Genomic DNA, 26,275 nt, shown 5'->3' on the forward strand with positions numbered 1-26,275 from the left:
AAGTGGCTTTCATCTTGCTCTCTCTCGGTCATGCTGCTCCTCAATAACAGGTACCTGGAAAACTCTGCCCTTTGTTTTCTTTTTTGAACTTAGTCTAATTTCTGATCCCCTATTATAGACATTCTTCTTTCATGAACAGCCAAGAAGCATTTTTAGGGGGGGCAGGGGCAATGAGGGTTAAGTGACTTGCACAGGGTCACACAGCTAGTGTCAAGTGTTTGAGGCTGGATTTGAACTCAGGTCCTCCTGAATCCAGGGTCAGTGCTTTATCTACTGCACCACCTAGCTGCCCTCATCTAAGAAGCATTTATGAGCATATTGATCAGGAATATTATCACCTACCAATGTTACTCAGCCCCTGATAGAAGGATTGCAACCATGGTGCATGCTGAAACGTAGTTTTGCACATGATCAGTGTGAAAATGTGTCTTGGTTGACCATGCATTATCTGCTATAGGGGTTTTGTTTTTCCCTTTTTCTTTTCTCAATTCTTTCTTCCTCACTGAGGTGGGAGATATAGAAAATAAATGCTTGTTAATTGAAAAAAATATATAATTAAAAGTAAATTGGACAGGGGGCAGCTAGGTGGCACAGTGGATAAAGCACTGGCCCTGGATTCAGAAGGACTTGACTTCAGATTCGGCCTCAGACACTTGACACTTACTAGCTGTGTGACCCTGGGCAAGTCACTTAACCCTCATTGCCTCTCAAAACAAACAAACAAAAAAAGCAAATTGGACTTTTCTTGTAGCTGAAAGCTTCTACATGCATAATCTTTCCTACTAGTATGAGTGCCTTCAGAAGTGGGACTGTCTTACAAATGTGTCTTTTCCTTGATTTTGTATCCCCAGAACTCATGTCCCTGGCACTTTGTTGTTTAGTCGTTTTCAGTCGTGTCTGACTCTTCCTGACCCCCTTTTTGGGGAATTTTCTTGGCAAAACTATTGAAGTCGGTTGTCATTTCCTTCTCCAGCTTATTTTATAGATGAAGAAACTGAGGCAGACAGAGTTAAGTGACTTGCGGAGGTGTAGTCACACAGCTGGTGTCTGAGGTAGCATTTGAATTCAGGTCTTCCTGACTCTAGGCCTGGCACTTCACTACCTACCTGCCCTAATAGAGAATAGACACTTAATAAATGATCATCAAATTTAATTGAATTTGTATCCCCAGTGTTTTGAAAATTGTAAGCTCTTAATAAACGATATTAATTAATTAATTAATTAAAGGATTTTTGTTCCCAAGAAAAACACCTGTAGTGTGACCTGGCACTGAGGATCGAGCCGAAAACAAACCAAAAACTGAAAAACAGTCCCTGCCCCCTGGGAGCTTACACTCTAAAGGGACTGGAACTCTTATTCAAGGAATTTAACACAAAATAAATATAAAGGAATGTCAAGCCGCCAGACAGGAAGGAAGCTGGCTCGCCGCAAGCCTTGCACTCCCCACGCCACGGGCTGCCACGCGTGGCGCGCTCCCTCTGTCACGCGCGTGCGCAGGTGCGCTTCCCACCGCCCCCACCTCGGGGGCCTCTATGCCCGGCCTCGCCCAACTCTTGGCGCTCGCGCGCGCTCTCGGCTTCACCTGCCCACACTTGTGTGGGCCGGGTTCGCCTCTTCCGGGTCAGGTGACCAACAATGGCCACATGACCCGGCCCGAGTTCCAGCGGTCGAAGGCGGAAGTAGAAGAGGAGTTCGGCACCGCTGCTTGGCCTGCTGCAGGTAGGGGTCTCGTCTCCGAGCCCGGCAGGCCTGGCGGGCGGGCCCGGGAGTGTCGGGCAGCCCGGAACGGGCCCTGTCGAGGCTGTCTGCCGGCTTTTGAGGCGGGGGGAGGCGGCTTCCTGTGGGAGGGGCCTGGGATGGTGGTTCCGGCCTCTGAGGAGGGGTTGTCCATACACCCACTTTGGGATCCTTGGGGGGAGGGAAGGGAGGGGGCGGGAGCGTCCTTCCTTTGGAGAACTGGGGGTAGGTCATGACCCGGCGCAGGTGACCGACCTCTGGGTGAGGGGGTCTGGAAATCGGTCTGTCAATTAGCCACCATTAAGCGCTTACTGTGTGCTGGGATACCGGGGAAAGGCAAAACCAAACAATCCCTCCACCAGAGGAGTTCAGAGTCGGAGAAAAAAGAAGGGGAAGGTCGTGGAGAGGCGTGGGCACGGAGGGCTCCCCCCGGGTAACCCTGCCCGAGGGCCGGGCGTCACTCTTCCCGGCCTCTTTCAGTCAGTCTCCCCTCCCCCCCCTTCCCCTTCCCCTTCCCCTTCCCCTTTGGAAGAGTACGCTTAGTGTTGTTAATCTTTAAGTGTTTCTTTCATCTGACTCCCTGGTTTTGCTGGTGTGGTTTTTCCACTTCTGCAGGAGTCGCTGATCTCTTCAGATCATCTTTCTTTGTAGCCTTCTTTGGTCCAACTCACCCTAAAAGCTCCCCCCACCCCCACCCCAAATAAATAAGAGGCGCGTGCCCTGCCCTGGCACTGAACCAGCCTTTATTCTCGGGTGATGACTTTGCCTAGTTGCTTGGGCTGTCCAAACTTTAAAAGGCCAGTGCAAAAGACCCAGACTGATAGGGTTCTACTTGTTTCTGCTCTCTATTTTTTTTCTTGTGTTTGATCTAAATTATTCAGTCTTCTTAACCTGGTGATGGCGACAGTCTGGTTCTTTTTATCTCGGTAAACAAATAGGAAGGGTTGACCTAGAGAGAGACCTTTGTTAATGTTTGTAATGACTGTGACTCAGGATCATAGTTTCTTCCTTATCCCATCATGCAGTTTGCTTTATACGGAGAGCAGTCCAGAGTCTCTGCAGTAGTTCTATTTTAAACTCCTGCTGTCCCCCCAGAAGTTGGGACATTAATTATGAAGCCCAAAGTGAAAGGCTGTTTTGGAAATAAAATAAGCTTAGATGTTTGCTTAAAAAAAAAAAACACCCACAATTATTTAAAGGATTTCAAGGAGGAAGGGATTTAGGTTGTAATTCTTCTCTGCCTTAATAAATGGTTATTTATGAGTTTCAGTGGCTCTACAAACATTAATTAGATTGGTCCTTGGATGACAGATGTACAGTCTGTTGCAATGTCTGTATATGAAGTTTTTCAGATAGGGAAGTCTTGTAAAAGTGCATTTTCTGCAGATAAAGCTTTCTTTGCATACATGAGTGAAAATCATTTGTTAAGCACTTATTATGTGTCCAGCACTGGCTGAGCGCTAGAGATACCAAGTAATGACAGCCCCTTCCCTCAAGGAGTTCATTTTCTAATGAGGGGAAGTAGATCTCATAGGGAAAGTAGTGGCCAGGTAAGGGGCTTTGTCCAAAAAGTTACAAGTGATTCAACCTCAACTTCTCAAGGTCACTTCTGTGCCCCAGATTAAACATGAGTGTAGGTTTTAGGACTGGAAAGCACCTTGAGTATCATCAGTAGTCCATCCACCTCATTTTACAGATGAGAAAATGAGGTTCAGAGAGAGGAAAGGATTTGCCCAAGGTCACATAGCTGGTAGGCGACCGAGCAAGGGTTTGTACTCAGCTGCTCTGTTGCCAAATTTATCGTTCTGTCCATTCTGTAATGCTGCAGCTTCATGGAAGATTACAAGCATTAAATAGGAAGTAAAATCCTACAAAATGCACATAACATCTTTGTAATATTTTTGGGTTGGAAAATTATTGCTTTGGTTTCCTTTGTGGAAGAAAAGCGCAGTAGTTTGCATTTGTTTGTCAGACAATTTAGTGATTACCTCCAAGTATTGCAAAAGAAGACCTTTGTACTACTATTTACTTTCATACCTTTCATGTTTTTTCTCATATAAGGATAGGTACTAACTCCCACTTGCTTTTTGTTTAGGACAAGACTGAGTGTCTCTCAGAGGAGACATTTCTTTATAAACAAGGGACAGAGGTAAAGGCTTTTCCTCATTCGCCTTTTGTGCCCACTATGTGGCCACTTCATTTTTAGTTTAAATGCCCATTTAAGTCTGTCTGCTTTCCCTCAATTTGGGGGGCTTTAATTTGTTAACAAAATTTGAAAACATTAAATTGGCATGTTGAAATCTGTCACTGACCAGAAGATTCGTGTTGGGTCCATGGGTGGTTGTTGGTAAGAAGTAGAAATAGCAAATAATGCTTTTAAGGGTAGAGTCTCATTTATTCCACAAAACACCCTGTGGCATAGGTTGGGCGGTTGGCATTCCCATTTTATAGGAGAGTAAACCTAGAATGAGAATGACTTGCCCAAAGTCCTTTGTTTGGATAATAATTGACAAGAGTGGAGTTGAGAATCCAAGTCTTTCAGTTGTTTACTGTCTTCCCCAAAATGTGGTGTGAGCAAGGTTGTCTATTTTCAGTCACCACTTCTAAGTTATTAATTATTTCCAAGGAAAGTGATAGAAATGGAAGGGGGGTCAACTTTAGCTATCATTAGTAGCTCTTTGTTTCCTAGAGGAAACATTACATCTTAAAGGGTTTGTTTTGCTACATGTTAAGTTTTCAAGCAAAAACCTTTGCTTTGTATTATTACATCAAAGTGTCTAATTTCTAGTTGAAGTTTATTAAAAGTTAGTTCAATATCTCTAGAAACTTTATATCCCAGCATATTACCTTCCATGGTGGTGATAGTGGGGAATAAGCATTTACATAGCAACTACTATGTGCTAGGCACTGTGCTAATAAGCTCTTTACAAATTTTAATCCTCACAGCAACCCAGAGAGGCAGGTGCTATTATTATCCCCTCTGTAGAGGGAGAAACTGAGGCAAACAGACGTTATGTGACTTACCCAGGGTTACACAGCTCAGGTATGTGTGAGGCTGCCTTTGAACTTAAGATTTGATCCAGTGCTTTCCCCCTCCCCGCCAAGTGTCAAGTGTCTGAGGCTAGATTTGAACTCAGGTCCTCCTGCATCCAGGACCAGTGCTTTATCCACTGCGCCACCTAGCTGCCCCATGCAGTGCTCTTTTTTTTTTTTTGCAGGGCAATGAGGGTTAAGTGACTTGCCCAGGGTCACACAGCTAGTAAGTGTCAAGTGTCTGAGGCTGGATTTGAACTCAGGTACTCCTGAATCCAGGGCCAGTGCTTTATCCACTGCGCCACCTAGCTGCCCCCATGCAGTGCTCTTTTACACACAGTAGTTGCCTTTTAAAATATCTGTTGAATTGAATGAGATTGACTTTAACTGGATTTGCTCTTTATTGAGAGAGTCCTTAAGACACTTGGAAGTTTCTCTTATAACCGGATAGGAGTTTCTTCTAAATAGTCTTGAGCTGTTTTGATGGGAAGGCCACCCTTTCACGTGTGCTGTCTTGCCTAGATGGGAAGATTTCAATAGAGGCTTCTGGGCTTTGGGGTGCCAGGAAGAGTAGGTGTCGGGAGGGTGGGGGTTCTTTCCTGTTTGTAGGAGTAGTTTTAACTTAGGAACACAATCGTAGGAAGTGATAGATAAAGCTGTTTTCAAGGATCTTTGGAATAAGGAGTTTTTCCTATACAAACTCTGGAATTTCTTTGAGGCACAGGAAAATGGAAAATGTGCTCATAGAATTGAAAGCTGGCTCTTTTCCCTGTTCCACGAATTTGCCTTGGCTGTCCCCAGTGCCTGCAATGCTATCCCTCCTCACCTCCACCTTCGAGCGTTTCTGACTTCCTTCAAGATTCCCCTCAAAGGCCGTCTTTTGTGAGAGGACTTTCCCAGCTTCCCCCTTTCCTTCTGTACCCCTTGTCACCCCTTCCACCCTTCTCTCCAAGATTACCTTCCATCTGTCATCCATCCATCTCTCTCTCTCTTTCTCCATCTGTCTATCCATCCATCCATCCATCTATCTATCCATCTATCTATCCATCCATCCATCCATCCATCCATCCATCCATCTATCTATCTATCTATCTCTATCATCTATCTGTCTGTCTATCTGCCATCCATCTATTTGTCTATCTGTCTATCTATCATCTGTTATCCGTCTATCTGTCTGTCTGTCTATCTATCTGTCTGTCATCTATCATCCATCTATCTCTGTCTATTTATATATCATCTATCAATCTATCATTATCTACCTGTCTATCATCTATCTGTCTGTCTGTCTGTCTTTCCATCTATCTATCTCTTTATTTTTTTTGCGGGCCCTTCCTTTTATTTACACTGTTACACAGTACCCTGCACACACACAGTTATTTTCATGTTGTAGCCCCCATTAGTAGCTGAACTCTGAGGGCAGAAGTGTCTTGTCTGACACATAGTAAGTGCTGTATATATGTTTGTTGATGGACTTCCCAGGGATATGAAGGGGGGAAAGGGGAAGGGATTAAGCATTTATATAGCATTTTCTATATGTCAGGCACTGTGCTGAGCTTTACAGATATTATCTCATTTGATCCTCACAGCAAAGCTGTGAGGTAGGTGCTATTATTATTTCCATTTTACAGTTTGGAAAACTGAGGCAAACAGGTTAAGTGACCCAGCTAGTAGGTGCCTGTGGCTGAATCTGAACCCAAGTCTTCCTGACCCCAGGCCCAGTGCTCTCTCCATTGTGCCACCTGGCTGCCCTTTTATATGCTATCTTTCCTCCCCATTTCTAGTTCCCTAGAGACTTTGATAAAACAACCAGGTTCTATTTATTTGCTTTTTAGTATTTAGATTAGTGCTGGTCTCATAGAATTCCGGAGTAGAAGGGGCCTTAGCAATCATCGGGGGCAGCGGTCCATAAACTGAATTCCCTGAATTTGTTTTTAAAAATGTTTTGATAACGATTTTCCATGTAAATGGTTTCCTCTGCAATCTGGTAATAGCTTTTCCTTTATGCATTTGAAAATGTGGCTCTGAGAAGGGCTTCATCAGCTTCCTGGCACTGCCTGAGGGGTCCTCCACACCAAAAAGGCTAGAGGGCCCCTGCTCTGGTCCTGGCTCCTCTTTCCACAGCCCCAAAAAGCTGCTGAACGACCTGCTCAGGGTCACACGGGAGGGAGGTATTGGCAGAGCCTCTGGGACTTCTTGTACTCCATTACAGTCTGAATGCAGCCTGGGAAGGAGAAGGCCAGAGACTAGTTTGGAAGTCCTTGGAAGAGCAGGAGAGGGAGAAGGGGCGATGAAGCAAGCAAGCCTGCCTGCTTCTGGTTAGAAAACAATAAGGCACTGAGGCCTCTTCCCACAGCTGGGTCTGTTCAAAAGAAAATCCTCTTGCTGTGTGATGGTCGTGTCCTCTCTGGTCTTCCCAGGTGATCGATCCCCTGCAGATTTCACTTCATGATGAATGCAGGAGTCAGTGGTCTCCACTCAAAACTAGAAGAGAAACACTCATATTCCTAAAATTCTTCCTGGAGCCAGTGGTAGAAGAGGGAGAAAAGGTCAGGATGTTATTGGAGCCTCTGAAGACAAGGTTCTCAGTCTGAAGGGTCTTACCGGGCATGGGGAGTGATGGACGTCGTGCTGTATGTGGAAGAGGGATTGTAATGGTGCTTCTGCTCTCTATAAGCAGTTCCTCTGGTATTGGTGCTCATGGTGGATGTGTGAGGTGCACAAAGTCCTGTTTCAGGAATTTGCTTCTAATGCCCAGGATTCTGCTCCTGGCTTATGACGTTTCTGCCGTGTGGGTCTCCATGTCTTCATTTGTACATTGCCCCTCATTTTGGCCTAGATGATCTCTTAGAGGTCTTAGACGTCCAGTTCCTTTTAGAGGTCTTAGAGGTCTTAGACGTCCAGTGCCTTTTGATGCCTTCAGCCTCGGGCAGATGGGACATTGGAAGTCAGAATGTCTTGCTCTAAGTGGAATATTATGGCGGTGATGCTGATGTTGAGTGTTTTCCACTAGGGTCCCACTCTCCATGACCCCATTTGGGTTTTCTTGGTAGAGGTACTGGAGTGATTTACCATTGCCTTCACCAGCTCATTCTACAGATGAGGAAACTGAGGCAAATAGGGTCTTGCCCAGGGTTGCACAACTACTAAGTGTTTGAGGTCAAATTTGAACTCAGGGCCGCCTGACTCCAGACCCAGTGCTCTATCCACTGTGTCACCTAGCTGCCCCACTGAAAGAACAATATATTGCCAAAGCTCATCCCTTATCTCGAGGTGGCAATCCAGGTCAGTCTTAAGTATCTTTGTTTCTCAGGGGTCAAATCCAAGAGTCCAGGTGGACGGCTTCCTGGGCCACCACCCCTCCTCCTCCTCCAGCTCTTCTTGCTCACATGCACCTGGTGGCTTCTCAAGTTCCTTCTGTTTCTTCTCTGAAGTTTTTTCCCCTTTCACTTTGTAGCCACAGTTGCTTTTAAGTAATTCAGTTTAAAAGGGATCTTGCAGAATCTTTTTGCTTATTCCTCCAATGGGAGGGTTGTAAACTTTGAACCAGCAGGTGGGGCTAGTGAAATGCGCAGATCTATTCAAGATGCTGGGATGGGCCTGGGCACTGATGCAGAATCTTGACTTTTTGTTTGATTTTGTTTAAAGACAAAGATGCTATCAGTGATGTTGGGGACCCTTACAAAGGGGGAGGGGGCAGGAGCAGTCCACTGAGGGTGAGTTACTGACAGTATTCATAGTACAACAGGACTCTCTTCAGTGGCCAGAAACCTCTTTTCTCTGAGTCCCCCTTGGTGGTGGTAACGACAACAACAACACTAAGAGCTAATGTTTGTATTGTGCTTTGAGGTTTACAAAGGGAATCAGGGACTGTTTTTGCCTTTCTTTGTATCCCTGGCACTTAGCACAGGGCCTGACTCATGGTTGGCATTTAATAAATGCTAGTTGATGACTTGAATGTTATCTCATTAAATCCTCCTACCAATCCTGGGAGGTTGGTGTGATATTATCTTCCTCTTACAGAGGCTTGTCGAGGTGAACTGACTTATTCAAGATCTCATGGCTAGTGCTTAAGGCAAGATCTGAACCCAAGTCTTCTGCATTCTGAAGCCTAGCCTCTGTCCACCATGCCATGCTGTCTTAGTATCATGACAGCACAAAGCAGTATCTGGAACAGGTCCATGGTTAAGGCAGGGAAAGGGGGGGAAATGAATTGGAAAAAGGGATGTGGAAAGTAGACAAGAGAAGGGGAGGAGGTATGAGAGAGAAGGGAGAGTAATCTGCCTGTGCTGCCAAGTGGTAGCACCTGAGCCTAACAAACGGTTGCCATAGATACTACTAAGTGGCACCCTTACTGGCTGCTCTCTGCTTGGCTTTTGAGTGAATCTTTTCTCCCTTATTTCACTAATCTTTCATACACACATCTTTGGTGTACGAACAGGAAATGAGAGGCAGTAAAGTGTCACGTGGGGCAGCTTGGTGTCCTGGAAAGAGTGCCAGGCCTGGTAACATCAGATATGGCTTTACATCCTGGCACAGAGAGTTAATAGCTGTGTGACCCTGAGCAAGCTGCTTAACTCCTGGGCCTCACTTTCCATATATGTGTATGTGCATAGATAAAACACACACACGTGTATACACACATACATGCACATATGTATATGTGTGTATTAGGGATAAAAATATTTACACTATCTATTTCTTAGGGTTGTTATGAGGAAAGGTTTGTAAACCATAATTATAAAGTACAATATGAACGTGAGTGGTTATTATAATTAATTATAATACTTAGTAATAGACAGCTGTTGGTGTACTGGATAGAGCACTGGGCTTGGCATCAGGAAGACCTGAGTTCAAATGTGGACTCAGACCTTTACTAGCTGTGTGACCCTCGCAAGTCGCTTAACTTGTCTTAGTATTAGTTTCCTCATCTGTAATAGTGCCTACCTTCTGGGTTGTTGTGAGGATCAAATGAGATAGTTATTTGTAAAGCACTTAGCACCATGCCTGGCACTTAAGAGGCATGCCATTATTGCTTATTCCTTTCCTCTCCATTATTAACAGCCACAGATGACAGTGCTGACTGTTCTCGTTTTGGAAGGTTTGAGAATGTAGCCATTTAAAAAGAAGCACCATGAAAAATAAACCTTTAAAAATCATAACACCATTTAATAGTCCTATTTCTGTATAGTTAAGAAAGAGGTGATAAACCCAGCAGGTCGGTTATTTCCTGTCAGCCTGGAGGTACTGAGTTTGTGGGATTTGTTTCTTAAGAAAAATGATTGTGTTGCCTTGGTGTTTCAATAGATGTGGGAGCCCTAGTGAGGCTGAGCTACCAGAGATGCTTCCCTGATATTTAGAGGGCTTCTAATTTCAGTCACATGGGATCAGTAGAATTGTACCTTTCCTGAAAACTGTAGCCTTCAGCTTTGGTTCAATGTGGATAGTGATCTCCTATTAAAATGCAACCAATACATCATCCTTTAGGCTGAGTTGAATGGAACACTTCCTGTGGGAAAAATGTCAATTCCAAAGGAAGTTATATGTTGTTGTCTTAGCCCCTGATCAAGCTTTTTCTTCTGAGGTCAGTGTTGTGGCTGGAATGACCTCAGTTATGTTTTATAATTTTTTTTGTATTTTAGAAGATATATGATTTAATCATATATCTTTCATTTAATCAATCTCTCACCCTTCCCATCAGCCCCACACCTTAGTGATTAATCTTCCTGAATTGCTGTGGTAAGGGGGAAAAATACCATGTTGTGACCAATCTTCTTAGCTTAGACTAGTCTTCTGCCCATAGACCCACAGTCCATTGGTAGGGCCATGCTCAGAGGCTTTCTGTGTAGGCCCTGCCCAAGCTTGCATCCTGTTGGTATCCTTTTGAATATTTAGGGCCCTCTCCCTATCATGTTAAAGCAGATATCTGAACAGGTCTTTAGGGGAACCTGTGTTTCATAAAGAGTTGGGTCAACTCCAATTTTTACATTAAACCTCTTTCATTCTGGGCATAGTTTCACGTGGTTTGGGAGAAACACCTTGATCCTAGTGGATCCAAGATGATGACTCCTTCCCGATGAAAGACTTGTCTCCAGTTAAGGTTTGTGAGGTGCTTTTGCGTGTTGAGCTCTGAAATATTTCTGAGTTTTGTTTCCCTGTCCTGACCCCTCCCCGTCTAGTGCAAAAGAGAATTCTTAGGATGGGACAATTTCATAGGATTGGGTTGCCCTTTTTAATTTTTTTCTTGGAAGGTCTTAACATACTCTTCCAGTGAACAAGAATTCAGAGCTCTCCAAAAGTACAGCAGTCTGCCTCAGTGGCTAGTGAGTTCTCTATCCCTTGAGCTACTCAAGGGAAGGCACTTCCACTTGCTAGGGATATTTATTTTAAAGGGTGATACTTGCTCCAGTGTAGAGAACCTCCTGGGTTCTTCCTGCCACTTGGAGCTTCTGTAGATTTTCTGAGTTACAGGGGAGCTAGCAATTAATAACGCCATCATATTTATTTATCTTAAGATTGACAGAGAAGTTGTGTAATAGCTTGTTTTTGCCTGTGCAGAACCAGCATGATTACATTTTAAAAGGTCTTTTTTCTCTCTCCCGCTCACTTCCAGGTAGTTTGAAAGGGCCAGAGGGTAAACATCATTTAGCTATTAGGTTATTATCCAGGAGCAGGCTGAAGAGAAAATGCCCATAGTGGAAAAGTCACTTGCCCAGGTGGGTCACACCCACCGCGCTCTGCCATTGTATCTGGTCAGGGGTAGTTTGGCTGCCTGTGCTTTTGTAGGCTTGTTATGGGGAGCAGCTCTGCTGTGTCAGTGCTAGCAGTGTGAATTTTGTAGGATCCTGTATCCCAGGCAGAGAAAAGCTAAGTGAAAAAGTTGCTGGTGACAGGTTTATACTACCCCTGTAGGCCCCTTCCTTTCTTCTGACCTTTCTGATTCTGGGCTGTGGGCTCGCTTCCTCATACTGGCCCACGACTGGAAAAGGGTCATAAACAAAACCACCTAACGAGTCTGGACAATCCTGCAGTGGCACAGTCAGTGTTTGAAAGAAGAACATTTGCCTGTCACCTCTCTTAAAGACATATGTTTGTGGTCTGAAGTTGAATATAACACTTGCAAACTTGGTGCTTCAGCAGTCAGTCAGCAAGCGTTTATCAAATGCTTAGTATGTGTCAGGCACTGGGCTAAATACAAAGAAAAGCAAAATACAGTCCCTGCCTTCTAGGAGTTCACATTCTAATTGGGGAAACAGCATGTAGATAACCATAGACACAAGAGATAGAGACAGTGTTATACATGCTTATCTCAGGGTGGAGCTAGCAGCTCTGGGGACTGGGAAGGGCCTATTGCTGGAGGTTGGCTTTGAGTCCTAAAGTAAGCTAGGAGTCTGAGGTGAGGAGGGAGAGTATTGCAGGAATGGCAGTCAGTCAGCAAGCATTTATTAAGTACGTACTTTGAGTCAGGCATTGTGCTAAGTGCTGCTGATACAAAGAAAGTAAAAAATGTGTCCCTGCCTTCAAGGAGCTCACACAGTGGAGGAGACACCATGCAAACAACTGTACACATACAAGATTAATACGTGTCAATGGAGCATTATCTCAGAGAGGGGAAAGGAAGGGACTCCCCCATGCCCCCACTTCTCTCCTCTGACATCGCCACTGCCCTGGTGCGTCACCTCAAGTCTGAGCTATTGCAGTAGCCTGCTGGTTGGTCTTCTCATCACGAGCCTTTGATCTCCAAACTCTTTATAGCCATCCCTCTCCTCACCTTTGCCGTCCCCTTCTATTTTTCCTGTCCCCCGTCCCCACCACCTGCTCCCAGCCCAGTGACACTGGCCTCCTTGTTGTTCCTCAGACAAATAACCCCATGTGCCTGAAGTGCTCTTTCTCCTCGTCTCCACCCTCTGGCTTCAGGTCCCTAAAATCTACCCCTTACAGGAGCCTTTCCCAGTCTTACTTGATTCTCATGCTTTCCCTCTGTTGTTTATTTCCAGTTTGTCCTCTGTATAACTTGTTTGTACATAATTGTGCACATGTTTTCTCCCTTATTTGACTGTGAGCCCTTTGAAAGCAGGGACCTAATTTTTGCCTTTCTTTGCATCCTCAGTGTTTCACATAGTGCCCAGCACATAGTATGTGCTTATTAAATGTTTATTGACTGACTGAACTGCGTCTTAAGGGAAGCCGTGGAAGCCAAGGTAAGAAGGGGGAGCTGCTAGGAGCAAATGAAGTTAGGAGAGAGAGTGTCCTATCCGAGGAATAGCGGGAAGGCCAGGCTGGGTTTTTGAGTGTGTGGGGGGAGTAGAGTGTAAGGAGACTGGGGGGGGGGGCGTAGCCTGGCAGTACTGGAGGGCCAGTGGGCTTTGTTGGGGAGAGGAGACGGTCAGACCTCTGCTTTAGGCAGCTGAGGGGAGGAGGAATTGGAGTGTGCAGAGACTTGTGGCAGGGATACCACCAACAGGCCATGCCAGCAGGTCAGGGGAGGAGGGATGAGGGCTATACAGCCAGAGAAAAGGGGCCATATAGAAAAGATGTAGTGAAGGGAGAAAGGACAAGATCTGACAACAGATGGGGCAAGTGGGCTGAGTGAGATGGAGGAGTGGTTGGTGCTGATGTTGCCTCCTGGGTGACTGGGAGGGTGGGGGCATCCTTGATGTTAATAGGGAAGCTGGGAAGGAGGAGGTTGTGAGAGAAAGATAGCGAGTTCTGTCTTAGATGTGTTGAGTTTGAATTGCCCACGGGACAGCCAGTCCAACATGCCTTAGAGGTGGGTAGAGATGCATGTCAGGAATGAGGTGGAAGTCATGCCCAGCAATGATCATTGGACCCAAGGGAGTGGATGAGATCACCAGCTAAGAGCCCAGAGGGAGGAGAGAAGAGAGCCCAGGACATAGAGAGTTAGTGTCTATGAACAGGATGGGTTCTGCATGTAGGAGGCTTGAGAAGGACTGAAGATATCTGGACCAGCCTCCATGATGAGTGGGAGAGTAGCTGCGTAGATGCCATTTATCAATGTGGCCTCCACCAAAAGCCTCCTCTGATGCCTCCTTGTGGCAGAAGGGTAGCTCTGGGCTCTTCCAGGCAGTTTCAAGCAGAACATAAGCTTTGGCAGCTCCTACCAAGCTGGAAAGGTTGTGTTTATTGAGAGAAGGTGGGCCTAAATGTCTGGTGTCCAAGGATGTCTAATTAAACGTGTAGAGGTGCATCATTGGGAGACTGGCTGCCAGGTGGTGCAGTGGATAGAGAGCTGGGCCTGGAGTCAGGAAGACCTAAGTTTAAATTTAGCCTCAGTGGCTATGTGGCTGTGTGACCCTGGGCAAGTCACTTAATCACTGCTTGCCTCAGTTTCCTCATCTGTAAAATGGGGATAATAATAGCACTCATCTCACAGGGTTTTCATGAGGATCAAATGAGATAATGATTGTAAAGTGTTTAGCCCAGCTCCTGGCACGTAGTATGCCCTGTAGACATTTTAACTATTGTTATTATTCATCTCTTCAGTCACATCATATTATGAAAATACAGAGTGGATGGAAGGTGGTTGTTTGTCCTTTATTCTTGGAGAAGACCCTGACATCGGGGTGATGTCATGACTTGCAGTGAATTGGGTTTAAGTGAGGCAGGGCTGGGCAAGGTCCCCAATGGCAAGATATACATCTGGTCGACTGGAGATGGCCGTGGATGTTTGAGGCAATTGGGGTTAAGTGACTTGCCCAGGGTCACACAGCTAATAAGTGTCTGAAGTGAGATTTGACCTCAGGTCCTCCCAACTTCAAGGCCAGTGCTCTATCCACTGCACTACCTGGCTGTCCAATTATGAAAATATTCATTTGCCAAAGCAGGGTGGGCTCTGCACTGGTGGGGGGAGCCCCCCAGCCCATGTTGAGCCCACTAATGAAGTGCAGGATTTTGTCTTCTCTTAATAGCATTCTACCTAATTAGTATAGATCTCATTGGTTCTCTTTTCACACCAGGAGAGTCAATCCAGTCTGAATCATCCTGTCGTGCAAGGACACCAGGACAAGGGAATGTGGCATGGTGGCTCACAGATGAGCCACTAATGAGGCTCACAGATGGTAAGAGACTTGCTCCTAGCCACACGGTTACCCGGCTTCCTTCTGATTCTAGGCTTGCGGGGGGGGGGGGGGGGGGGGGGGGGACTGGTCTTATGACTTCATTGATATAACGAAGTCCCCTCTGAAGAGGTTTTCTCTACCGAGGCAGCCTGGCACTTGGCTTACAATCTTTAGTCTTTGAGAGTTTAGAGACTGGGTGACTTGCCCAGGGTCACTGTGTGGCTAGGAGCAAGTCTCTTACCATCTGTGAGCCTCAGTTTTCCTATCTGTGAATTGGGGAAAGCACTTCCTTTACACAGTTGTTCTGAGATTGCCTTAAAGCTCCTTATAAATGATAGTCATGAGCATTGTGATCACCATGGTTACCGAGGGCTAGGTTTTCTGTGCTGTCACATTCAGGAGGTACAAGAGTCGAGCATTTGATTTCTGTGGGGATTTGAGAAGCAGGTAACAAGGCTAAAATGCCTGCCTCTTTCTCGTAGAGGTCTTTAGTACAAAGTGAACAAGTAAGTTTGTGCTCCCGGAAACTGCCTCTAATAATGAGGTTGTATAAGTCAAGAAAAGGAGCCAACCCAGTGGTTGGGCATTTGCAGCTTTGAGGGCCTTTGGGAGCATTTATCCTGATGGGTCTTCCTGCTACCCTGACCCCTGAAGCTTGTGGGGCTATCTGTGGTGATATTTCAGGGATCCAAAGCACCCAATGCAGACCGTTATCCACTTTAGAAATGGTGGTCTCGAAGAAGTGAGCTGGCCTTCTTTTGTTCTGTGTGATATTTCCTAAGTCCCTATGAACCCTGTAGTTAACCCTGTGCTGGTCGTGGAAAAATGGCTCTGACCCAGCATCCAGCCCAGGAGATCACAGTGACCTGGTTTGCATCAGCCGTGAACTCTTTTCCAAGTCCATTTCAGTTGGCTCTAGAGAGCAGAATGTAGGTCACCACAAAAGGTGGTGCCAGCATCATTCACGGGGTGGTGAGTAGAGGTGGGAGCTGTGTTATAAAGCTGGATGACGGCTCAGAATCGGGCACGGAGAAGAGATCACGTACAGATGAAACCACAGGCACAGATGAGGCTACGACTGATGCTGTGGCGTCCTTAGAGAATGACGCTGATGACATCATGTTGATTTCTGCAAAGGGTTATATGAGTGTATGACCAACCCTGACTGCCAAGCACTGGCCAGGAACATGTAGCCCACCTCCTGCCCAAGGGGAGGGCAGGAGGAGATGGGCACTTTTGGTCATGACCATTGTGCGGATCTGTTTGTCGTGATAGTGCTTATTTGTTATAGGGATTCTGTTTTTCTCTTTGTATTTATGAGTGTGAGTTGCTTATGGGGGAAGAGAGGAGCTAGGGATAAAGTTGCCAAAGAAAAGAAAGAAAAGGGGATAATTAGAACATTTTTTTCAAAATGCATAAAAGAGAACTGAAAGAAGTTTACAAAGAAACACAGACGCAGGGCAGCTTGGAAAGTGACAAGCTGAATATATTATATACCTTAAAAGAGCAAGCTGAACGTGAGAGGTGTCAAACTCAAAAAGAAATGGATCCCTGAGGGCTGCATCCTGATTTAGGAAACCACAATTTAACATTAAGTTGTATTTTTAAAAATGTATTTTGTCGGGGCAGCTAGATGGTGCAGTGGATGGAGCACCGGCCCTGGAGTCAGGAGGACCTGAGTTCAAATCCGGCCTCAGACACTTAACACTCACTAGCTGTGTGACCCTGGGCAAGTCACTTAACCCCAATTGCCTCACTAAAAAAAAAAAAAAATAATAAATGTAATTGGGAAAAAAATGTGTTTTGTTAAAATTTTCCAATTACATTTCAATCTGGGTTGAATTTTACTGGGCAGTTTTGTTGGCAGCCCCTCTGCTGTATGCAGTGGAAGTTTGCAACTTGATAAATCCTCATTTTCTGGCCCACTTTTCCACTTTATATGTGAAAATGTTTTGTTGAGAATGGTTTTTTTTCGGGGGCGGTGCTTGTTAAATTGGGGATACAGAACTAAAGGAAAGGGCCATAGTCGCTGGCATCTTCCCTGGCTAGTGTGCTGCTCATGTCGGGGGCTTTCCGATGTGGCCTCTCCCAGAGCTCCTCTCCTCCTCCTGGGCACAGCTTGGGGTGGTGGAAGGGACCTTGCATTTGGAGTCACCAGGCTCTGCTGTCTTGTCTGACTCTGGTGAAGTCATTTCCTCCCTGGCCCTCGGTTCCCTCAGCCGCACAGTTAGGGAGTTACGCTAGATTTGAACTCTAAATCCTCTGATATCGTGGAGGAATCGGGCATTTGGCATGGTCTGGCCCCCCCAGGATGGAAGGGCCACCTCTGTGCTCTTATTTCCTGGGGACTTTTGTGGAGGCTGCCCAAGTCTGAGCAACTATAAAATCTACCGTGGCTGTAACAGTCCCTGGTGGCCTAGTTCACTTTGCCACTAACGACCTCTCGCTTCTGTCCTATTAAACCTCCGTTTTAAGACTGAGCTCTGTCTCTAGTGTTTCCCCTTTTTCCACACGATCCCTCTCTAAAGCTTACTGATCTGTTGTCTTACAGTTTCACGGTGATGATATGGCATCTGCTAGCTCCAGCAGGGCAGGGGTAGGCCTGCCTTTTGAGAAGTCTCAGCTTACTTTGAAAGGTGAGTGAAACTCGTATTTGCCTTGTCAAGGGCCAGTGTGACCTGTAGCAGGAAAGAGAATCTTTTGCTGAAGAGATGGCTGGCATCTTCCTGGTCAGAGAGGACGAGCCTCTTTGAACTTAGCCTTCTATTGGACAGGCCCTATGTGTTGGTTAGAACCGTTGAAGAGGAGGCTGCATTTCCCTGAAGCGGGGCGCCCCACCTTGTAGCATTGTCCTCTTCGGCATCTGACTAGTCTCAGAAGAAGCTAGCAAGGCTAGTTTCTTGACCTGAGAGCAGGCCCGACTCTGGGGCCAGACCTGTGGAACAATGGAGACAGAATTTAGAGATTGATCTCAGCTCTCTCAGCAGGGCCATCCCTGGACAAAGCTGTATTATAGTTTGCCAGGCTTATCTTCAGTGCCCTGGAATTCCATTTCTGATGGCTTCTGAGACAAGACAGGTCAGCAGACAGGCATGTGGAGGGATGCCTCCCCCAACCACTTCATTCTTTTCCTCTTTCCCCAAGAGCACTCAAGGCCAGGAGTAAAGGAGACTTTGGTGTGTGTCTGGCCAAAATGTTTGTGCCTCTCTGCTAGCATCCTTTTAATAAGAGTATAAGGGGCAGCTATGTGGTGCTGCAGTGGATAAAGCACTGGCCTTTGAGTCAGGAGGATCCGAGTTCAAATCTGGCCTCAGACACTTGACACTTACTAGCTGTGTGACCCTGGGCAAGTCACTTAACCCTCATTGCCCCACCAAAAAAAAGGAAGAAAAAAAAAGAAAGAAAGAATATAAGGTCCTTGAGAGCAGGGCATCCTTCATTTGTGTCCTTTTGTCCCCGTTTTTATTGTTGGCTTCCTTAAGCGCGAGAGGCTTTAACGAGGTGACCCCTCCCCATGTGAACCCTTAATAAATGCCCCTCGATAGATTGGCTCCTCTTAGCGTCCTGCATCTCTTGCTCTTGGGAGGAGCTAATTTGATGACATTAGAAGAAGAAATCAAATTATTGGAGAGGAAGTATGCCCTTCTCAGGTACTTTTGCTCTCACGTTGAGACTTGCTTCGGGTATCGATTTATTATTGTCTTTTAGGAACAAATTTAGCCGCTTCCTGTTACCCAGCCCTTTGGCCTTTCTGCCGTGGGGTACAGAGGAAGGAGCACTGGTGCAGAACACCTGGGCTGCAGGCTCTCTCCTTGGCTCCGTGACCTTGGGCAGATCCCTTCCCAATTTACGCCTGTTGCCCTGTTGGTAACGGGGATGTTGATTACTTTTCTGCCAAGGTTGGCCCGAGGAGGAAACGTGCTACTGTCAGCGGCTCCATCAGCCGAAGAGTGCCACCTCATTTAGGGCGCTGCCGTCGTTATTTGAAAGTGCTCTCTAGCTGAAAAGCGCTATGTCCAACGGAAGCCGTGGGTCATCATTGAGAAGCTTTGCTCCCCATGGGGCCCTGCTTCTAGTTGCTGAGACTCCCCCCCACCACTAGATGGTGCCCGTCTCCCTCATTTGTGCCCCTTGCTTTCCATTTCCCCCAGCCTCACACACCTAGTCACTTTTGAAGTCAAGCCTTGGCTCTGTCTTGCTCCTGGGATTGTCTTTTCTAAAACAGGCAGCTATTTTAGAAAACAACCTTGTGATCAAGAATCATGCTCATTTATTAAGCATAGGCTCTGGGTGGGGCTCCCTTTCTAATGGAGGGATGGCAGCCTTCGAGGGGTCTTGAAGCAACAGAATCCCAGCGTATGCCCACCCAAGAGATCTCAGTGAGAGGAGAGGATGGGAAGAGCTTTCCAAAGACGGGGCTTTCTGATCGGTGGGTCCTTAGATGGAAGAAGACAAAAGACTGAGGGGGTCCGATAACGGCTACCCAGAGTTATTCTCATTTTTACAGGAGGTAATTGATTGTTGATGGCTCAGGGGTTGAATACCCATGACAGCTGAGATACTTGCTTAGCTTTGTGTTCCATGAATCCTTAGCCTCTCCCAATGGAGTGAGCTTCAGAAACTCTGCCACACAGGGGTCTGAAAGAGCCCTTGGACCTGGCTTTGATGACTCCCCTTGTCTCTCTTTTTCTGCACAGTGGTGTCAGCAAAGCCCAAGGTGCACAGTCGCCAGCCTCGCATTAACTCCTTTGTGGAGGTGGCAGTGGATGGGCTCCCCAGCGAGACGAAGAAGACGGGGAAACGGATTGGGAGTTCTGAGCTGCTCTGGAATGAAATCATCATCTTGTAAGAGAACTTTTCTCCCTCTGGAAATAGTCCTATGGAAAGAGAAGGAGGCCTCTCCAGGGACCCTCTCACCATCCCCTTTCTTCCTTTGGCACTTCTCTATCAGTGTTTCTGTATCGCTGTAGTCAAAAAGCATTTGTTAACCAGCTAGGAAGTCTCAGGGTCATCTTTGTGAGTGACAAGGAGATCCGTTCGTCCCTTCCAGGCTTTTTCTCAGGCTTGTGATTAGTCTCTCCCAAGTTCTAGGAGTAGCTGGTCTGCTTGGTGTATGAGGGAGATAAACCAGAGATTTGTTTTTCAGGAATGTCACCGCACAGAGCCACTTAGATCTGAAGGTCTGGAGCTGCCACACCCTGAGAAATGAGTTACTGGGCACTGCGTCCGTCAATCTCTCCAACGTGTTGAAGAACAACGGGGGGAAGAGTAAGTATGATGAGGGAACGACCGAAGTGCTTCCGATGAACGACATCATGGGCAGTTACCAAGGTGTGTTCGTACTGTTGGCCTTTAGCTTCCATAAGCCAAATTTCCCATGGGTCATAGACAATTAAATTCAGTGGTTAAACCATTACCAGCATCAGGCAGCATCAGAACTGTTTTCCTCTGATGATCAGTCTGGGACTTTTGGAAGGGTAAGGAATAGGATCATCTGCCCTTCCTATTGGAGCCTTCAGAAAAGGGAGGTGATAACTTGCCCCCTGCCACTGGGGGTTCCTTTGGGATGCTTGAGCTCACCCTTTCCCTGCTGTCTCAGCGGTAGAATAGCCGTGTGATCTGGGGAGAAAAAACAGCCCCGAACCTCCTGTTCTGTTATTCCCTTTCTTCTTTTAGTCTCAGGATAGAACAAGGAAGAATTGTGTGCGGTAGGGCTGTGTACATAGTAGGCATTCAGTAAGTCATCTTCTAGCAGTCGCTTGCTTGGAATGTCCCTTGATTACCCGAGTTGCCTCCGCCTGCTGGAAACACAAACCTAGTGGCTATTTATCACCGTTCTTGGTCAGTGGACTGGCCCCCAGCTGTGGTATTCTGGCCCATGTCATAAAGGATTCCATTCAGAGCACAGCCATATGTGGTTGTTGGAAGCCATGGCTAAGACACGTTAGTCTCTCCCCATGTTTGCATTCAGGAGTTATTTTCTAAATGTGGGACTTAGCTTGAAAGATATGGTGCGGCTTGGAGATTCCCAGGGGCAAGAAAGAGAGTTTACTCGGGTACCTCTTCTTCCCCTCTGACTGGGCTACTGCAGGAACTCCCAAGTCTTCATTCTTATCGTCCCTGACAAATGCAGTTTCAGGGACTGTATGATGTTAGGACCATCTCTGCTCTACAGAAAAATGTTGTTGGGGTCCTCTGAATGTTTGGGAAACCCCTTCCTGCCTTTTTTTTCTTTCTTTTTTTGCAGGGCAATGGGGGTTAAGTGACTTGCCCAGGGTCACACAGCTAGTGTCAAGTGTTTGAGGTCGGATTTGAAATCAGGTCCTCCTGAATCCAAGGCCGGTGCTTTATCCACTGCGCCACCTAGCGCCCCCCCCCCCCCCCCCCCCCCCGGCCTTTTTAAAGCTGAAGATTAAGGAGGCAACAGGATGACCCATAGGAAGCTCTCTAGGGGAGAAATATTTGTTGGCTGGGCTTCTCACTGAAGAATAGTTAGTTGCACATCCAGATAGTAAGCACCTGGTACACAGTCGGCACTTAATAAGTGGTTTTGGATGGTCTTCAGTGGGAGGCCTCCTTTCTCTTTGTGTGGTTTTCTGGGCAAGCCTCTTGTCTCCCTGCAGGCACGGAATGCTTGTTTGTTTGGAGAATTGATTTTGCCTCAGGCACAAATAAACCCACTGTGGGCAAGGTAGGTAACCTGTAGTGTGCCTGCCTCAGGAAGAGCATGCAGGAGGCTGGTTCTCATTGGCTCTTTCTCTGCTTCTCTCAACCCTTCTCTGCCACTTTCAAGAACTGGCATCCCTTTTTGTTTTTGAACTTTTTATCGATGTCTTTTGTTTTTACATCGCCTTTATTTCCCATCATATCATTGCTGCATCTCCCTTCTATCCAGTACTGGGCTTGGAGTCTAGAAGGTCCGAGTTCAAATCTGGCCTGAGATGGTTACTATCTGGGTGATCCTGGGCACGTCACTTCACCTTTCTCTGCCTGAGTTTGCTCACCTGTGAAATGGGGATTAAAACAGCCCATGCCTTGACGGGTGGTTGTTGTGAGGCTCAAATGAGCTACCTGTCAATCACTAAGTACTGTGTTCGGCACACAGTAGGTACTTGTTCCCCTCTCTCCCCCTCCTCTTTTACAATAGAGGACAAAAGAGAAAGAGCAAAAAAACAGTTAGCAAAACTAGACCAGCCATGCTCTGAGTGTGGCATCTCTGCAGGGCTCTGCAGAGGAGGGAGGGAGGGAAGGAGATTTCTTCTTTCTCTTTGAAGCCAGGCTTGATCATAATAACAAAACATGTTTTTTAAAAATAAATTTTTATTGAGACTTTTTGGTTTTTATCATCTGCATTTTCTACCATATCCCTTCCTCAACCCTCCCCCCCCCCAGAGTAATCCTTTTTTAATAAATAAGGAAAAAAGAGGAAGGAAAAAAAATGGTCAGCAAAACTAAACAACATATCAGAAAAATCCGATGTTATATGTGGTGTTCCATACCCATTGTCCCCCCACTTCTGCCAAGAATTGGGGGGAAGGGAAGGTATTGTCTTATATTGAGAGTCAAGCTTGGTTCATATAATCTCACATCATTCAGTGTCTGGTGTTTTGTTGTTGCATTATTTTAGTCACTTTGTGTCCTGTTTTCCTGGTTCTTCTCCCTTCACTTTCTATCAGTTCAGATAAATCTTGCCAGGCTTTTTTCTTCTTTGGTTATCTTTTTTTTTTTTTTGGGTCATCATTTTTAAAGGTGCCATAATATTCCATGCATGTACTACAATTTGTGCAGCCATTTCCTCCCTAAATAGACATTTCCTTCTCTTTTTCTCCCAGTTTCTTGCTATTATAAAAAGTGCTCTTTTTGAACATTTTGGTGTATTTGGGATCTTTCTTTCTGACGTTGAACTTCTTGGCTTACATGCCTAGCAGGGGTCGGAGGGTATGGATATTTCAGTAATTTTCTTCCCATACTTCCAAATTGCTTTCAAGAATTGTGCTTGCTTCCTTACTGAAAGCAGTTCACAGTCACCAACACCACTGGTGTCTTCCCTGTCTTCCCTATCTACCCATTAGCAAGCCAGAAGAACAGGAATTGCCAACCTGAAACCCCATTTTTGAAAGTTTGCTGACTGACTCTTGCTCTGGGGTGTTGTATGGGTGTCCGGGTTTGGTAGTGGGGTGTACCATATTGGAATATGATAGACATGGTACCAGAATTAGACAGGGTGTCACTGCCCGCTTAGAAAAACAAACCCTATGGATATTTACTGCTGTTTGTGGTCTGTGGCGTGGTCCGTAGCTGTGGGTTTCTGATTCCATAAAGCCTTCTATTCAGAGCAGAGCTGTATGCAGCGATTGTAAGTCAAACAGAGGCCTGCTTCTGTCTCTCCTGATGCTTGCCATCCTGGAAACATGGGAGGGGTAGCATTTCAGAGAGAAGCATTTCGGGGCCTCCTGTCTTGAGGGAGGGCGGATAGCAACCCTTGGCCTAAACAGGAGATGGCATTGATCAGTTCCATGTTGGGTTGGACAGGGGATTGGGGGGAAGTTGTCACTAATGATAACTGGCTTTCTAGAATGTGTTAAAGTTGTCGGAGCATTTTATGTATTTGATCTTACTTGATCCTTACAACAACCCTGTGAGGTAGGTACAGGAGTTATATTCCCATTTTACAGATGAGGAAACAGCCTCACAGAGGGTAAGAAGCTTTCACACAGCTAGTAATTGTTGGTGTTAGGCTTTGAATGGTCTGCCTTACTTCCAGTCCATGGGTCTACCCACAAACTTCCTTATCTGCCTCTGAAAAGGGCTATCTCAGCTTTTCTGTCATGATCTCTCTTCCCCATGTGGGTTTTCTGTGATGGAAATGTTGCCCTGGTAGTGAGTATTATAAACCACGACACACAGTTGAGCTTACAGTCATGTTTTTAAGAAATTCTCTCAGTAAATGGACTGATCCGTCCAAAGCTGATTTTCCCAGCTAGGACCTGGGTGAGGGCAGTTTGCCATTCTTACCTGTAGCTTTTCAGCTCCACAAGGCACAGTTGGCCCTTTCATTAGTCCCTCTATTCCTCTGCATCGATGGAAGATGACTGGAAAAGTCAACTGGCTGTTTATGCCTATTTTTTTCTTATTGAGGCTCTTGCTAGGAAAAGCTATTGGATTTTTTCTTGGCAGAGCAAATGGTGATGGAGAGTTTTTTCAGTGTCTTAGAAGTACACAGTGGCCGGCAAGTCCTGCCTTTGTGTTAGGATGTCTCCCCTGCGTCTGCCTCCAGTGGAACTTGATGCTAGGCTCTGGTTTGCATATGGAGACTACTTCCTGGGGATCTTCTCTGCATAGGAACAGCTTTGGGTGTGGGAAGGAGTATTTGATGTTGAGTTCTTTCTGCACTGATTGTAGGTAGGTCTGAGAGCAACTCGCCTTTCTTAAATGTGGTCCCATTCATGCTTTGTGCAGCTCTCTCACACTGGGAGGCAGGGCGGTACAGTGGCTGTCACATCATCATTTTGCAGATGAGAAAGTGGAGACTCTTTGAGGTCGAATAGACTTGCCCAAGGTCGTGCAGTTAGTAAGTTGTGAGACGGGATTTGGATCCTGCCGCCCAGAGCTTTATTCATGAACTGTTCACCATGTGACCTGCTTACGGCTGCTGCCAGGTTTCCCGGCTTTCAAGTAGAAGGATGAGGCCTGCGGTGCTTTTCTACGTGCTCTGCATCTTCTTCATCTTTGTGTTGCCGGTTCTGTCTGTCTGTCTGTCTGTCTGTCTGTCTGTCTGTCTGTCTGTCTGTCTCTCTCTCTCTCTCTCTCTCTCTCTCTCTTTCTCTCTCTGTCTCTTTCTGCTCCCAGCCATCCCTTTCCCAGTAAGAAGCAAAGGTTTCTTTGTTGATTTTAGCCTATAAGCAGAGAGTAGTCTTACTTGAATATATTCTAAGTGCTAAGGCCAGATTGCAGGTCATGGGCTGGATAGCATGCCTACCTATTCTCTTATCAAGACGAGGGATTCTTATGTATCTGAGAGAGGTGCCCTGGACAGGGAGGCCATGTGCTTTGTAAAATAATTTTTTTTTTTTTTTGCAGGGCAGAGTCACACAGCTAGTAAATGTCAAGTGTCTGAGGCTGGATTTGTTTTTTGTTTTTTTTTCTTTGGTGAGGCAAATGGGGTTACGTGACTTGCCAAAGGTCACACAGCTAGTAAGTGTCAAATGTCTGAGGCTGGATTTGAACTCGGGTACTCCTGACTCCAGGGCCGGTGCTCTATCCATTGTGCCACCTAGCTGCCCCCTGAGGCTGGATTTGAACTCAGGTCCTCCTGAATCCAGGGCTGGTGCTTTATGCACTGTGCCACCTAGCTTCCCCACCATGTGCATATTTAAAAACCAACTGAACCCTTTTTCTTCTTGATACATTCCATTTGGACACCACAGAGACTTCCTAGCAAATACCCCAGCATCACCACCTCACTGAGTTACAGCCCCTGAAAATGAGTTAGCTCCACCATGGGATAGTTTAGTTGTGAAGGACAGTATGTGTCTCTTTGCAGTTGCTGAGAGGGAAGGAGGGAGGGAGAGAAGGTGTGTACCCCAGCTTGGATGCTGTGGTTACGGGGTTTTCTTTGTATTGGATCCTCCTTTTGCTGCCTCTTAACATTGTCCTTGTTTATGTTGTCATCATTCTGCACGCTGTTTGTTTGCTTGTCCAGTTTTTCCCATGTTTCTCTGAATTCTCCATGGTTGTCATTTGGTCCGGGTATGTGATTTCATTCATGCAGGGCCTGGAAATCCCTTCTACTGATGCGAGGCAGGAGCTCATCTGTAGACTTTTCATCTCAGGGAGTTGTGTGGGATCCTGAGAACTTTAGTGACTTGACCAACCATGATCACAAAGCTCAGTAACTGTCAGAGGCCCAGCTCAAATCCCATTCTTTTCTGGTTTTTTAAAGCCAGCATTCAATCTATTAAACCATACTGCCTGTCTTCCTTTTCAGGAGAGTAATTTTCCATTACACTCATGTAATAGTTCAGCTGTTCCTCCAGTACAGCCCCAGACTTACTCTAACCTTCTTGTTTAATGATATAAATTAAACTTTTTAATCCTCTAAATCTTTGAAGTAGAAAAAGAAACAGAAAGTAGCTCAAACTCTCTTTTCCTTGTCAAAGCGGTTGCTATTTTATTTACTGTTGCTCCAGCTTGTGGGAGTGGAAGGGAAGAGAGAATCAATCAGTCATCAAGAATTTATTTCATACCTTCACTGTGCCAAGGCAGTTGGTCTTGGGGGAAGAGAATGACTGTATCTAATAGCTACTGGAGCTGGTAGGAAGGTTTGGTTTAAAGGTGATGTTAAAATACCCCTGTGTATTATGGGTGGGCCTGTGGAGCTTGTATCCAAGAGCAGAAACTGCTAAATCAGTTTCTGAAGGACTCCATAG

At 46.0% G+C, this 26,275-nt stretch overlaps 1 protein-coding gene across 7 annotated transcripts in view; it reads left to right on the forward strand.

Moving 5' to 3' along the window:
* Nucleotides 1–1,552: 1,552 nt before the first annotated feature.
* The window catches only part of WWP2 (WW domain containing E3 ubiquitin protein ligase 2), a 120,981-nt gene continuing 96,258 nt past the window's right edge, over nucleotides 1,553–26,275 (forward strand). For 2 of the 7 annotated variants that reach the window (XM_043985717.1, XM_043985720.1), the window contains exons 1-5: nucleotides 1,654–1,719; nucleotides 14,745–14,846; nucleotides 17,398–17,482; nucleotides 19,544–19,691; nucleotides 19,993–20,114. In XM_043985717.1, coding sequence (XP_043841652.1) covers nucleotides 14,844–14,846; nucleotides 17,398–17,482; nucleotides 19,544–19,691; nucleotides 19,993–20,114 — 358 coding nt within the window. In that variant the 5' untranslated portion in view covers nucleotides 1,654–1,719; nucleotides 14,745–14,843. Of the gene's footprint in view, nucleotides 1,720–12,877; nucleotides 12,969–14,744; nucleotides 14,847–17,397; nucleotides 17,483–19,543; nucleotides 19,692–19,992; nucleotides 20,178–26,275 lie in introns of all 7 variants that reach the window. The other 5 variants (XM_043985714.1, XM_043985713.1, XM_043985715.1 and 2 more) reach the window with 5 other exon arrangements.

This window comes from Dromiciops gliroides, chromosome 2 (assembly GCF_019393635.1).
Source record: "Dromiciops gliroides isolate mDroGli1 chromosome 2, mDroGli1.pri, whole genome shotgun sequence".
Classification (NCBI taxonomy): domain Eukaryota; kingdom Metazoa; phylum Chordata; class Mammalia; order Microbiotheria; family Microbiotheriidae; genus Dromiciops; species Dromiciops gliroides.